General features: G+C 41.1%; 1 protein-coding gene across 4 annotated transcripts in view; it reads right to left on the reverse strand.

Annotated features, from left to right (window-relative positions):
* The window catches only part of AOAH (acyloxyacyl hydrolase), a 167,379-nt gene that overhangs the window by 134,575 nt on the left and 17,035 nt on the right, over positions 1-15,769 (reverse strand). For all 4 annotated transcript variants that reach the window (XM_045062878.1, XM_045062877.1, XM_004741964.3 and 1 more), the window contains one exon: positions 11,360-11,455. In XM_045062878.1, coding sequence (XP_044918813.1) covers positions 11,360-11,455 — 96 coding nt within the window. The remainder of the gene's footprint in view (positions 1-11,359; positions 11,456-15,769) is intronic.

The following is a 15,769-nucleotide window of genomic DNA, read 5'->3' on the forward strand; positions in this document are numbered from 1 at the left end:
GAGAAGAGAGAAAAACCACATGGTCCTCTCAACTGATGCAGAAAAAGCATTTGACAAAATCCAGCAACTGTTCCTGATTAAAAGTATAGGGATAGAGGGAACATTCCTCAACTTCATAAAGTCTATGTATGAAACACTCACAGCACATATCATCCCCAATGGGAAAAAGCTCACAGCCTTCCCGTTGAGATCAGGAACACGACAAGGATGCACACTCTCACCACTCTTGTTCAACATAGTATTAGAAGTCCTAGCAATAGCAATCAGACAACAAAAAGAAATAAAAAGTATTCAAATTGTAGAAGAATGAAACTCGACCATTCTCTTACACCACACACAAAGATAAACTCAAAATGGATAAAAGACCTCAACGCGAGGCAGGAATCCATCAGAATCCTAGAGGAAAACATAGGCAGTAAGCTTTTCAATATCAGCCACAGCAACTTCTTTCAAGATGTGTCTCCAAAGGCAAAGGAAACAAAAGCGAAAATGAATTTTTGGGACTTCATCAAGATCAAAAGCTTCTGCACAGCAAAGGAAACAGTCAACAAAGCAAAGAGACAACCCGCGGAATGGGAGAAGATATTTGCAAATGACAGTACAGACAAAAGGTTGATATCCAGGATCTGTAAAGAACTCCCCAAACTCAAGACACACAAAACAGATAATCATGTCAAAAAGCGGGTAGAAGACATGAGCAGAGACTTCTCCAATGAAGACATACAAATGGCTAACAGACACATGAAAAAATGTTCATCATCACTAGCCATCAGAGATTCAAATCAAAACCACACCAGTTAGAATGGCCAAAATCAACAAGACAGTAAATAATGTGTGTTGGAGAGGATGTGGAGAAAAGGGAACCCTCTTACCCTATTGGTAGGAATGCAACTTGGTAGAGCCACTTTGGAAAACAGTGTGAAAATTCCTTAAGAAATTAAAAATGGAGCTTCCCTATGACCCTGCAATTGTACTACTGGGTATTTACCCCAAAGATACAGATGTGGTGAAAATAAGGGCCATCTGTACCCCAATGTTCATAGAAGCAATAGCCACGGTCGCCAAACTGTGGAAAGAACCAAGATGCCCTTCAATAGACAATGGATAAGGAAGATGTGGTCCATATATACAATGGAGTATTATGCCTCCATCAGAAAGGATGAATACCCAACTTTTGTAGCAACATGGACGGGACTGGAAGAGATTATGCTGAGTGAAATAAGTGAAGTGAAATAAGTGAAGTGAAATAAGTCAAGCAGAGAGAGTCAATTATCATATGGTTTCAATTATTTGTGGAGCATAAGAAATAATAAAGAGGACATGGGGAGATGGAGAGGAGAAGGGAGTTGGGGGAAATTGGAGGGGGAAATGAACCATGAGAGACTGTGGACTCTGAAAAACAATATGAGGGTTTTGAAGGGGCAGGGGGTAGGAGGTAGGGTGAGCCTGGTGGTGGGTATTATGGAGGGCATGTATTGCATGGAACACTGGGTATGGTACATAAACAGTTGAATTCTGGTACACTGAAATTAAAAAAATATAAATAAATTTTGTGGTGATGGATGCACATCTCTGGGAATATACTAAAAGCCACTGAGTTATACATTTTAAATGGGTGAATTGCCTGGTATGTGATTATACCTCAGTACACCTGTTTTAAAATAAAAACATCTCCCTTTTTCCCCGGGGAGCTCCTTGTCAGGGCACTGCAGTGGAGAGTGTCGAGAACCTCGGATGTCCTAGGACTCAGAGATCAGATTTCAACACCTGTCCACCTGCCTCTGACCTTCGACTGCTTACCCTTTCTGGATTTCAATTCCTTCATCTGAAAAAGGTGGGACAGGGACTCAGTCTTCTTCACTAGACCATCTAGGAACTTGGGAGAATTAAGTAACAGCCATTCAGAACTACAGGAATCGGCAAAGCACTCTGCCAGCAAGTTTCAAGTACCCTGACACAGAACTAGTTTAGCTGAGAGCTGGGCAATAGTTTGCTCTTGCAGTACTTCTCGGAAGAGAAAATTTGCTTTCTTTCTGGTAAAATAAAAGACGTTGGTGTGTGTGTGTGTGTGTTGGAACCTCGTTTTGCTCAAGTTGAAATGAGTGGCTGGTTTCCCCTCGCTCTCTGAGTCGGACCATCCGAATGACCCATTTCTTGAACGGATTCTGTGATCATTTCTCAGATGGATTCTATGATGCTTAAGGGTGAGGGGCTCCTGGAGCAATAGCTGGTCTGAAGCATGAGATGACCCCTTGACAGCTAAATTCTAGATCAGCACAGTAGGGTACAGAGTGGAGACATGCAAAGTCCCCAGAGCAAGCCAGATAGAGCCTAATCACCATGATCAGTTGTAACCTCACCATTAGTGATGGAAAACAAAGTTGTTCACATATTGCTAGTTACCTGACTTAAAATATACACCGTTAAACTCTCTGTGACCAGGAAGGTACAACAGCATTTAATTTCTACAGAGTCAGACTTGGAACAGCATCGGAGAAAAAAAATCGTGGCCATTCCCAAGGGCAAAGAAGAGTTAAAAAGGAGCCAGTGAGCAGTCATCGTACTTAGATGTACACACGTGTATGTAAATAACACCAAGCACATTCTAGGCTGTCATTCACCTTCACATTTACTGTGAAGAAGTTTCTCATAAGAATCTTTTGAGGGAGTGTTTCTTCTTACCTTTGTTATATAGGGAGGAACGTCCAGGTTTAGAGAGCTTAAGGCCCCAAGTCACAGATCGGCCAACTGGTTCGGTTAGAGATTGTATTTTTTACTCCAAAAGCCCATGTTATTTGCAGCATGACTGTCAGGTGTACTTAGGACATTTTATTTGATGCTTTGTCAACTCCAAGTATGACAGGGTCAGTGACAGACTAAGTACTGGTGAGAAATTTGAAGCACAGGGAGATTAACTGACCACACAGCTAGTTTTGAGGCTATGTGTTCTCTAGCTTGTTCGTAGATTTTCAGAATCTCCAGAACACGAGGAGAGTTGCCTTCCTCATTTTCAATCTACATGAGTTTTTAGCTATCATATTCCATGAAGATAAGATTTTTGCAGAGGTGACCCCCAGAAGAATGAAGTTCCAGCAAGGGTCTTAGGGCATAGGAGTCTGCTCATCCCTAGGGAGAATGATTCCATTAATCATTTTTTCATTAAACAATTCTGAGATTCTTCCAAGGTGTTTACTAATGAGAGCCAGAGGCAAAAGCAGCAGGTGAAACCGAAGGTCAGTAATGCTTTGCAAAATTCAAAAAAAAAAAAAAAAAAAGAAATCTTCTCAGGCAAGAAAACGCCAACATGATTTACTGAGTGATTATTCTCAAGAATGTTGTTTACATGCTTTCATTCTGCTAAAAGTTATGTTTTCTGAGCTTGTGTTGCTTTGGAGGTAAAAGCAATACTATTTTAAAATAGTTTTTAAAATAGTATCTGTGGGGCGCCTGGGTGGCTCAGTGGGTTAATCCTCTGCCTTCGGCTCAGGTCATGATCTCAGGGTCCTGGGATCGAGCCCCACATTGGGCTCTCTGCACAGCAGGGAGTTGGCTTCCCCCTCTCTCTCTGCCTGCCTCTCTGCCTACTTGTGATCTCTCTCTCTCTCTGTTACATGAAGAAATAAAAAATCTTTAAAAAAATAAAAATAAAATGGTATCTGTGTGTTGAAATCCATAATTTCACTTCCTCTGTCCCCATTCTCATGGCTCACCAGACAGGAGGCAATACTGGGGTTCTGGTAGGCACTATGGTTCAGGCCTATTTGATTTCAAGAAGGAAAAGTCCTGAGGTAGGAGGCAAAGTGTCTTTGTCACCCTCTACCATCTGCATGGCCATTCTACGCCCTGGTTTCCACTTCCGTAAAATGGAAACAGTAATGCCCACCCTAACTTAATGTATGTCAAATGAAAGAGCCTTTACTGAACTGAGCGTCTTATTTTTTTTTTTAATATTTTATTTATTTATTTGACAGAGAGAGAGAGAGACATCACAAGCAGGCAGAGAGGCAGGCAGAGGGAGAGGGAGAAGCAGGCTCCCCGCCAAGCAGAGAACCTGACTCGGAGCTCCATCCCAGGACCCTGAGGTCATGACCTGAGCCGAAGGCAGAGGCTCAACCCCCTGAGCCACCCAAGGCACCCCTGAGCACCTTATTTTTATCCAGAGGTAAAACATTAATTAATAAAATGAAAATAACCTCAAGCAGCATTTTTTTTAAAAGATTTTATTTATTTATTTGACAGAGAGAGATCACAAGTAGGCAGAGAGATAGGCAGAGAGAGAGAGAGAGGAGGAAGCAGGCTCCCTGCTGAGCAGAGAGCCCGATGCAGGCCTCGATCCCAGGACCCTGAGATCATGACCTGAGCCAAAGGCAGCGGCCCAACCCACTGAACCACCCAGGCACCCCCAAGCAGCGTTCTTAATCCTTTGAAATTCTTTCAATTGAGAGGTAACCCACCCCAGAAACTGAAATACCTACTTTGCTTCCTTTGGTAAAGTAACAACTTTCATTTTACCAGAATCTGGCCTTCTGCCTCTCATTTACCTCAGCAGACACTGAAATGTCCTGCGTTGAGTCAGAAAGAGCCCAGACCATACCCTGAAGACCAGCAATCTTGGTCCCTGTTGTGCTACATTTCGCTAGTACATTAGGACAAGGTCATCTAGGAAGGAGGATTTTTACTGAGCCTTTTATCTTTGAACAACACAACCTTGCCTAAAAAGAGAAAATCAAACACCAGGTACAAATGGTGATTATCTTCAGTGTGGTCTATTACACGGAAATGACAACCAATAAACAAATCTTAATGATAATTATGACTGTTTTCACTTTTTTTCCTGTTTTGTGAAATGGTAATAATGTTTTCCTCTTCTTTCTCTAATTCAGGGATGTGAAAATGCAAAGTCAGGTTTATGATACACTGTAAACATCCAGTAATGGGGGATGGGTCAGGAAAATATGGGACATTTATGTGGTGAAGAACTGTAGAGTAATTAAGGGGCTTGACCTAAGTCTCTAGGTCTTAACATAGATCTACAGATCTCAAAAACATACTGTTGAGTGAAAAACAGAAGTTGCAGAGCTATACATACAGTAGACATTACTATGAAAGCAAAATCCCACACGGGGAGAATTCTGGAAAGATAATGTTGAAGGCAGAGGAATTTTGGAATTTCTTTGAGTTTCCACCTAAGAGGGGAAAACGAGCTCCTGGAAAGAAAAACCCCAAATCCATGGACAATTGTTATAACATAAGTAGGTATTTCCATGAACCTCAAAACACATTTAGGCAAGGATAAACCACTCATGGCCACAAGACCTATGGGTTATCAATGTCTATATGACAGAAAGTAAAGGGAAGCAATGGAATGCCAGAGAAACCTGAGAGTAGGGGAATCCCCAGATAGCCCATAGGTATTGCTCAGAAAGTATGGTGGACCAATTAAAGTACAGCACCTGAGACTGGGAGGGGTTTGGCCCACTGTGACAGATGAGAGTACAAAGGGCTCAAGGCAGAAGGACTAAGATGGCTGGCTTGTCCAGGCATGTATAAATTGCAGAAACTGACCTGCCAGTGCTCCCTAACAGGACAGTGTGCATACTGAGGAGAAACTGCTGGGTTTGGAAACAACACTGAGCTGGACAGAAGCAAAGGAAAGAGAAAATCCAGATAAAAGTGGGCAGGGAAACAGTCAGAAACTCTCTCAGCAAGCAAGCTGCTGTGGTTTGTGTGTCTGTGTGTGTGTTTTAACACTACACAGGAACAACAGAAAAAGTTTTATGCATTTAGAAAAGTACCTTGAACCACTTCTCTTTAAGAGTTTTGGAAAACTAATTTCACATAAAAATGAGCAACAGAAATGTATCTAGGTCAACTCCCATACAAAGTTATTATAAGAAAAAAAGAATAAGGAACAGAATCACATCCTTATAGATAGCAAAAGCATGCCAGAAAGTCAAGCCCAAAAAAGGATTAAAAAATAACATAGTATTTCGTAATGAGTTAAGGAGCATTAATAAAATGTTACAAGTCGTGAAAGAACAACAGAAATCAGAATTAGAATAACTCAGACATGGAATAAAAGAACTCAGGGAAAAATACAAGATTATAAGAGAAATGAAGTCTGAACTAGAGTGTATACAAGAACTGAACATAATAGCTAATGTCTTAAGTAAAATACAAGGTGAAAAGGAGCAAAACTTTCAAGAGAAAAAATAAAGGGATAGAAACTATTCAATAGCTAGGCAACATATCGAGGTTAGGCAAAAGAGATTGAAAATACGGATATTAGAAATCTCTGAAAAAGAAAACCAAATCAATGAAACTGAACAAGTAAACAACTTTCCTGAAATTATAAAAAAATGTACTTGAGAATATTCTCTGTGCCTGACGTCAACATACAACAACTAACACCAAGACACATTCTACTTAGATGACTGAATTTTGGAGAAGAAAGGAAAAAGCAATCTTTAAATTTCTAGGCAAAAACAGCAAGTGACTTACAAGAAAAAGGGAATTAGATTACCAGCAGGCTTTTTAAAGACACATTTAAGATACTGAGGGAAAGAAATTGTGTGCCAAGGATTTACATATCCAGAAAAACAACTGATTTTCAAGTGTAAAGGGCACAGAGAGCTAGCTATTGACAGGAAAGAATTCAGGGAATATTGTTCCCATGAGTCCCTCCTGAGGAATGAACTTTAGACAACAGCTCAGCTAGAGAGACATCCTCATAAGGGCTGGTGGTGAACATCGATCAAATAGTTGCTGATGGGACCGAGACAAAGTGAGGGCGGGCAGGGAATGGGTATCATCCGTAATAGCTGTATGCTTAGGGCATATAGTCAATGACTAGAAAGGGTGGAGAAACAGGAAAAGTATATGCAAAAAACAATGTTAACTGCTTTCAGTGATTATAAAGTATATTAATGGTAGCAGGACGAGGACTGACATTCTGAGACGTTATATATGTAATGAGGGAGAGGTGAATGAGTCATGATGGGATATTTTATCCCTCTGCCCTTGAGAATTAGGCCTTCAAGTATGGAAAGAAGAGATACAGATAAGATTCAGAAGAGATTAAGAAGAAAATCCTGTCAAGAAAAGAATCCTGTAATCCTGAATTTGAAATGTTAGTATGAACTCACTAGACATTTTGTCTTAAAATTATATGTAATATAGGTAAATGTATGTATATATAAATATATGTTTTTTTCCTAGCATTGTCTACTAAAGAAACCCAGAAAGAATGACAAACTCAGTGGCCAATGAACACCCAGATTGTGGTCTTAAAATACTATTTCCCAATAATGGAAACCAGAGCTTTTGAGAGAAATGATTGATTTCAAGCCTGGGGCTGGAAAAGCACAAGTCAGGGCTGGAACATCTTGTATCAATTAGTAAGGAAGCTATCAAACGTTACTTAGACTCGTGTCAAAGGGACTCAGGAGCCAACTTGAAGTTCCCACTGGTCAAACATGAGACAGTTTGAGTTACAGAAGGATGGTAATTGAAAAAAACAAAACAAAACAAAACAAACTCATGAAATACGTATAAATTCAAGAGTTCATATTGGTATTTTAAAGAAAAGTGATTGACTACTGTGGGATGATCACAGAAAGGAATGAATTATTTGAAAACTGGCAAGTAGAGCAAAGGAATCAGGAATGTATCTGGACTTTCTTACTATAAACATTATCATTAGTGACTGTGGGGAACATGTCTTTAAAATATGATGAGGATGAGGGAACTGTCTCTAATGCATTTCCACCACTAAATATAATATGAATGTTATTTAGAATAGCACCATTTTGCAGCTCCCAATTAACTAATAGATTGGGTTATTGAGCATCAACAGCTGCTAATATCACAAAAAGGAAAAACCACATTTAATGGCCTCTCAATGAAAGAAAACATCACCACTTATAGTCTTGCCAAAGAAATCAAACTGGAGTCTGATCAAGCCTCTGGATCTAGCTGCAAATTTTCACGAAATACAGAACACACAACAACATACTCAACCATATCACAGGGAAGCAATCAGCAAAATCCAGGCTGTGGGAAACTCTATAGAGCAAATCCCACAATTAAATTACATGGCAAAGAAAAGGGAAGGAAAGAAAACTTGTAGATTAAAATAGACTTAAAAGACATATCAAACATTTTAAAAACATTTTGTTTTACCAAAAACAGGTTAAAAAATTATTCACTGAATAATACCATAAATTGTTTATGAATTCATACAAGTGAATGTGAAAGTATAAAGCTCAACAAGAACAATACTCATCAAGTTCATATGAGTGGTTCCCTCTAAGGAGATTGGAGGAGAAAGGAACTGGGGGTGAGGGGAAGCCAAAGGGTGTTTCAAATTTATCTGCCACATTCTAATTCCATAAAAGAAAGATGATGTAAATATGTCAAAACCTTAGCAATGGTTAATCTGGGACATTGTAAACACATCTGTTTTATTCTCTCTTGATCTTTAGTTTAAATTCCAAGAAATTTAGCTTGTGAATGCATATTGTAACTGAATGCAGTAAATCCTCCGAAAATGCTTCTGTGCTGTTCACACAACATGCTGTATAAGCCCAAGACACAGACGCCATTAGTCTAGCTTTCTTACTTCAAGAAAATTCATCCTTGATGAATTTGTTTCTTAACGTTAAATCAATGACAATTTGATTCTCAAAGAAGTTTACCCATTGTGATTGTTCACTTAATAGTATTCTATAAAGGATCTATAAGGGAAACAGAATCAGCATTTTCTCGATTTTGTTGAGATTGAAAGAGAAATACACAACTTGTGTATTTTTGTACCTAATCAGTTTTATTCATTCTAGAAGATGGAGATAATGTTAAATTATGATTGAATCATCAAACATAATACCTATTATACCCAAATCTGCAAATTCACTAATTATGCTTTCTATTTCTATTTCTTTTTTTTTATTTAAAATTTTGATAGTTAACATATAATGCATATTGATTTCTGGAGTAGAACTCCATGGTTCATCACTTACATACAACACCCAGTGCTCATCATAACAAGCGCCCTCCTTAATACCCATCGCCCATCTATCTCATCGCTCACTCACCTCCTCACCTCCCTCCATTAACCACCATCATCTCCCCCAGTTTGTTTTCTTTTCAAGAGTCTCTTATGGCTTGTTTCCCTCTCCCCTTTTTTCCCTTTTTCCCCTTCCCATATGTTCCTCTCTTTTCTTTCTTAAATTCCACAGAGTAAATGAGATCATATGATATTTGTTTTTTTCTGATTTATTTCACTTAGCATAATACTCTAACTTTATCCGCGTTGTTCCAAATGGTAAGATTTCATTCTTTTTGATGGCTGAGGAGTATTCCATTGTATATGTACCACCTCTTTATTCATTCATCTGTTGATGGACATTTGGGCTCTCTCCATAGTTGGGCTATTGTTGATAATGCTGCTATGAACATTGGGGTGCATGTATCCCTTCAAATCTGTACCTGTGTATCCTTTGGGTAAATACCTAGTAGCGTGACTGTTGAATCACAGGGTAATTGTATTTTTTAACATTTTGAAGAACCTCCATACTATTCTCCAGAGCGGCTGTACCAGTTTGCATTTCCACTGTCAAGAGAGTTCCCCTTTCTCCTCATCCTCATCAACATCTCGTTTCTTGTGTTATTAAATGAAAAAAAATAAGAAGAATAAAAGAAATATAGAATACAAGTAAAAAGGAAGCTCAATCCTATTTCCCCTAGAGCTGAAGCTTTGCAGCACTCAATGATAATAAACTTGGTGGGAGCTAGTTGTTTCTGCTGGTCGGCTGCGGGAGTGTCCTCTGCACCGATTCTCAAGCCGACCTGTCTCCGTGGAAACCCCTCTCCAGGGCTCAGTGGGGTGAGGCTTGGTGGCCAGGGCTCTGGCCTCCACTAGGTGGCGCTGTTTTTGCTCCCTGAACCCTTATCAACGCGGATGTGCGGGATGAATATGGCGGCGCCCTGCTCTCCCGCCTCGGAGCTGACAGTTCACACCCCCTACTCTTCTGTGAGCCCTCAAAGAAAAGCAAACAGTCACCCTATTTGTGTCCCCCGTGTATGCTAGAACCCTGCATTCACTCTGCCTGTGTCCGAGCCTTTTTATTTCTGGCATGTGACTGAATTTCAAAACCAAATTTCGCGGTCACCCACCCCTCAAACCACACTGTTCCCCTGGGAGAGATTCTCCCCACGCCTGCCTGCCCCTCCCAGGAAAGGGGTCGCCAGACCGACGCGGAGTCCACACTTTATAGCGGAAAGCCTGCACGAAGTCCCGCTGCTCTCTCGGGCCTCTGGCTTCTATGCCTGGGAACCCAGGCGCCCCTTGGTGCCACGCATTCTTCCTGAAACCCAGGGGATCCTCAGACTACCTGGTCACTCCTGGGATTCTGCCCCTTTTCGCCACCTGAGCACCTTTAATCCTGGCTTATCTGCCCCCATAAGGAACTTAAAAGTTCAGATTTTGCGTTCAGAGGCCTCTAATACTTAGCAGTAGCTCGCCCAAGCAGGCTCCCTCTCTGCCCCGTTTCCACAGCTCAGTCTCCCCCGGTGAATTTCTGCACTTCCTACCTCCCAAAAGGTGGTCGCTTTTCCACTTGGAGCCTTGCAGTTCTTTCAGACCCCGAATGGACTTCTTGGGTGGTCAGAATAACTTGATAACTATCTAGCTGCGTTTGGGGGGCGAGAGGAGCTCCGGGATCTCCTACTCCTCCACCATCTTAACTCCTCCCCCCACAACTTGTTTAAATCATCAATCAGTTCTTTTTTTTTTTTTTTTTTTTTTTTTTTTGGAGGATGGGTAAATAATTTAATTGAGATCCTGTTCAAATCCATGGGCTGTTCCCAGATTATTTTCCCCAGTTAGGTTTTTAAGATCAGCTGTCTTCTCAGCCTAAACAAAGCTCTGTGTTGGTAGGGCTCTGGGTGCCTCTGGGAATGTGTATGAGGTTAAACTAACATAAATCACTGAAAATTATCCATTTTTTTCATTATTTTGACCTTCTTGGTACTTAAGGCAATGAACCCCAGTTGGTGGGCAAATCCTTATAAATGTAACACATGAAACAAAAATTAGCCATTCTATGTTTTATTCCATAAATGTCCACAGCAGTCTCATCCCGCCATGATGGAAAATGAACATCGGGGAGCACAAATATACTAGAGTGGTTTTTTGTGTGTTTGTTTTAATTTCTATTAGTCTCATAAAAATATCAACTCACATAAACACCTCAATTACTTTCTCCTCCCTAAGCAGGTGTAGGGTATAAACTCACTCCTGATGACCCAAGAATCAAACAAAGAAGCAGACCCACAGCTGCATGACCCTTTCTGTACTTACCCGGCAGGTAGCTGCAGAGTCTCTCCATGGAGGCCTCCACCGTGGAGTTGTGAACTTGAGCAAGCTGTTCAATCACAGAAACTACCACCACGCAGGCTGCAAGGGGGGAGGGGGCAGAAGAAATGTCAGCAGTGTGGAAAAGAAAACAGTGTTGGAGGGCCAGAAGAAAGGAAGGGATACGTGTGTGTCCTTAGGAACACCAACCTCCCCACAACACAGAACGTTTGTTGGCTAAGCCTTTTAAAATCTGCCATGTGCATAGAGGCCCTGTGAGTTGTAATGAGGTGTGAAGTGTGCTAAGATGGTGTGTTTGAGGACCAGAAAGAATGGTTGTCAGTTCAGTTTTGCTACTTGGAAGCTATGTGACTTTGGGGACCTAACGGAATCTTTGTTTATTTCTATTTTGATCACATGGAGAAAGAAATGGCATTTAAAGGAGATAGTGCAGAAATAAACCAGCTAGCACAGAGTGGAAGCCCAGTAGGCATTGGCTTCTTTCCCCTCTCCTTTTCTTCTTTTTTGCAGTAGTTGGCTTCATTGAGACTAGGATCATTCCCACTCCATACATGCTCAGCTGTGATCCAGGGTCAGTTTTTTAATTTTAGAAAAGTGGTGGAAATTGCTCAGCATTTGGAGTCAGAAGATCTGGTATTGGGTCTTGCCCTTGAATCTTGGACTCAGCATCCTGGATTTCTAAGACTTGGTCTCCTCACTGCAATGTAGGTAATAATTCTACAGGGCTGCTGTAATGCTTAAGGGAGATAACAGTGCAACTGAATGTGGCTTTGAAATCATAGTACTATTGTAAAATATCATTTTACCTCCCAGCTATAAAGCACTCTGCTTGAAAGCATGTACCAATATAATAAGTGTCTGGAAGGAACCTCAGATTAAATTAAAAATATATTCCTTCAGCTATCTTGATATATAAATGTGTAGGCCCAGAAGTACTAGGCTGACACCCCTTAGAAGGTTCTATTACCAGCCTTGATCTGAATGTCTGTGGAAGCCCAATCCTCCTTTTTCCAAAGGGAGGGGACTCTTTCTTCTATACACAAAGGGTTGGTTGGCCAAAGATCAGTAAGTCTGTGCGAGGAAATTGGTAGGCCTTCTTGAGATAGCAGGAGTGGCGTTTATTAGCAGAGGTTGGTTTCTAAGGAGGCAAAAGAAGGCTTATATCCCAAATGAAGAAGTTCCAGGGGGCCTGGCCCAGTAGTAGCTCGCTATTATCCATATGCTCAAGGAGCTGGGAACCCAAATTCACATGCAGTGTCATTAAAACCAGATTTCTACAAGGACCCCTTGAGGGAAGGTGGCTGATAACAGATGTGAGAGTACAACCAACCATTTCTAGACAGATAAAGCTGGACAAAGCTGGACTCCCCTAATCTGAGATAGCATGATCTTAAAAACCAGTCTTACTGTTCTGAGAGCAATGGCACGTTTATCAGCGTCAACTATCAAGGTTGATTAGATGTGCTTTTAACCTAATCCATGCATTGAGAGTCTTATTACACCCAGTGAATTCAGTAGCTAATAGTTATTAGCACTTTATAGTCTAAAAAGCATTGCCATATATATTTTATTTTAAAAACATTTCAAAAATACAGATTCAATGCAATCTCAGCAAACAAAAAATACAGAATACTGTAAATAAAATGAACATCCTTTAAATCACCCAGAGATAGACCAATTTCATTTTTATTTTAAATATATAAATATATTTAACATATGTGAATATATTCAGCATTTATAATATGCTTTTATACCTTAATATGTCTCCGCCAATCACCTCTTAAGTTAGGTGGAGCCAAATAAATGTTAATAGCTGCAATTGAAAAGCAATTATAAATAATTATATTGCAGTGTGGAAAGGGGATACAGTGAGGTATAGTTAAAAAGGGAGAGGCTTTGAATTAAAGAATAAACTTGGGTCCCAATACTGGATCAGTCCGTTATAAATAGTGCAACTTGGCACAAGTTACCTACTCTTCTAGAACTTCTTTTCTAAGAGTTTAGAGTTGGACCTTAAGTTCCTTGAGGGTGGGAATGGGGTCTTAACTCTGACTTTGAGTGCCTGATGCAGGGTCTGTTTTGGAGTCAGGGGACAGCAAGGTTTTCTGACTTCAAGCAAGCTGACTGAGAAGCACTGAAGGGACATTTCAGTTGTTAGTTGCCAGGGGTCTCCACAGGAAAAGCTGAATGGGTACACTCAAAGCTGTGTTCTGACTCAGTCACGATCCCCAACAACATTGCTTATATTGGTTTTGTCTTGTTGGAGGGCAGAGGGCATAGGGCATGGCGGTACTTCTATTCTGGTGTGAAACAACCAGAGCCATCAGCTGAGTCATATAGCAGATTCTATAGCAGATAGTCATGGCATGCAGCTAAGGATCAAAGAAGGCAGAGGAGGGACATCTGGGTGGCTCAGTTAGTTGAGCGTCTGACTCTTGGCTTTGGCTCAGGTCATGATCTCAGGGTCATGAGCTCGAGCTCCGAGTCAGGCTCCACACTCAGTACAAGAGTCTGCCTGGGAGTCTCTTTCTCCCCTCACTTGTGCGTGCATGCATGCACTCTCTCTCTCAAATACATAAACAAATCTTTAAAAACAAACAAAGAAGGTGGTGGAGATTGGGTTGAAATCTTGCATCACAGTCACTTCATCTGCCATTTCATCAATGAGCGGCTTCACCCAAAGTGGACTTGAAATACAAGTATGCCTTTGTTTTAATCCAGGGCTTGGAAGGATCAATGCAAAGCGAATTGCGATTCACGCTGTTCAAAACCAACCTGCTTCTTTGTACTTATAGATATGGGTTTTTCTTTTACGCAAAGGAATCCCATCAAGGACTCTTATGACTTTGGAGGCTCCTTAGCACAGCTTGCTAAAATTGGAAATCATTAGATAAAAAGGAGCAAAAAAAAAAAAAAAAGTCAGCTGCCTCTGAAGATCAGTAGGATCTTGCCATTACCCTCACTCTGCCTGGTGAAGAGTTACCATCAAAAGAGCTCTGCAGAAAAGGGGGTAATAGGTTTGAAATATGTAAACGCCCAGGTTGGGCTCCGCTTTGATTTGAGTCCTGCCCACTTGGACATCCCCGCCCATTTTCAAAGAGGCTCGACTCCCCTTCCAGCTGGATTGTTAATTTAGGGTCTGCAGTGAGGTGTGTTCTGAATCCTTCAGTTGGCGAGAATAGAGAAATTGACTTTGCTGTAGTTTCTAGTAAGAGGTTCCCCGGGCTTGACAAGCTAAAGAATGTTTTCCTTGGGAGAGATGCATGAATAGAGTAATTTCTCCCATTACAGACCATTCTCTGGCTGCTAATAAAAGGCATGGCTCTGCGCAAGTGAGTTTGTCCAAGCTACTGTTCATTTAGGAAGTGACGAGAGCCGGTGAGAGCTGTGCATTAGCTGAGTGGTCACCATTTGAAACCTCACATATGGCAAATCTCTTCTCACATGGCATCTGAGACTAAGGAGGGTAATCGAAACAGACACTCCTGATATTGTACGAGAAGATGAGAACGGGCCCAAATGAGAACACCTGCCAAAGGGATCTGCTTCTGGACACATACTGGAGGTAGGTTGCGTACTATACCCAGAATCCTTTTGAAATGAAACAGGAGTCTTGCAACTCTAATTATAATCATATCCACACTGGCTGGAAATGCAGGCACTGTGGAGAGCAGGTTAAAAGATTTCCCACTTGTCCGAAGTCCACACTTCATGGAAAAGCCTGGAAAGCACTTGGCATTTGTCAGAGCCAGGGTCAGCATGACTCTACTACCTTTTTGACCCTAAGTGGGGGCATAAATAATTCGTCACATGGCTAGCGTGTGCCCTACACATTGTTTTTTTTTTTTTTTAAGATTTTATTTATTTATCTGAGAGAGTGAGAGAGAGAGAAAGAGAACATGAGTGGGGCGAGAGGCAGAGAGAGAAGCAGACTCTCCGCGGAGCAGGGAACCTCCATCCCTGGACTGCGGATCATGAGCTGAGTTGAAGGCAGACGCTTAACCAACTGAGCCACCCAGGTGTCCCTGCCCTACAGTTTTTGAAGTGTTTTGTATATATTATCATTTCATTCAAACTTCACAACAACTCCTAGATGTAGGAATTATTGCTCTCAATTTACAGACTAGTGGACAGAGGCTTGGAGAGGTTAGCATACCTTGCCAAGTAACCAGCTGGGACTGGAACAGAGTATGCATTGAGTTCCTTCTAGATGGAGGCACTGTATTGGGCTCCTAGTACATGCTGGAAACAAACTGACAGAGTTCCTGCCCTCTTAGAGATTATACTCTGTTAGAGAATAGTGATCGTAAACAAGTAAACAAACACAGAATTATAAATAATTTTAGGTGCTAAAAAGAAAAAGGACAGGGTGAATTAGCAGAGGGTAATGAGGAT

Source organism: Mustela putorius, unplaced genomic scaffold (genome assembly GCF_011764305.1).
Source record: "Mustela putorius furo isolate JIRA1106 unplaced genomic scaffold, ASM1176430v1.1 tig00003845_pilon_pilon_pilon, whole genome shotgun sequence".
Lineage (NCBI taxonomy): Eukaryota > Metazoa > Chordata > Mammalia > Carnivora > Mustelidae > Mustela > Mustela putorius.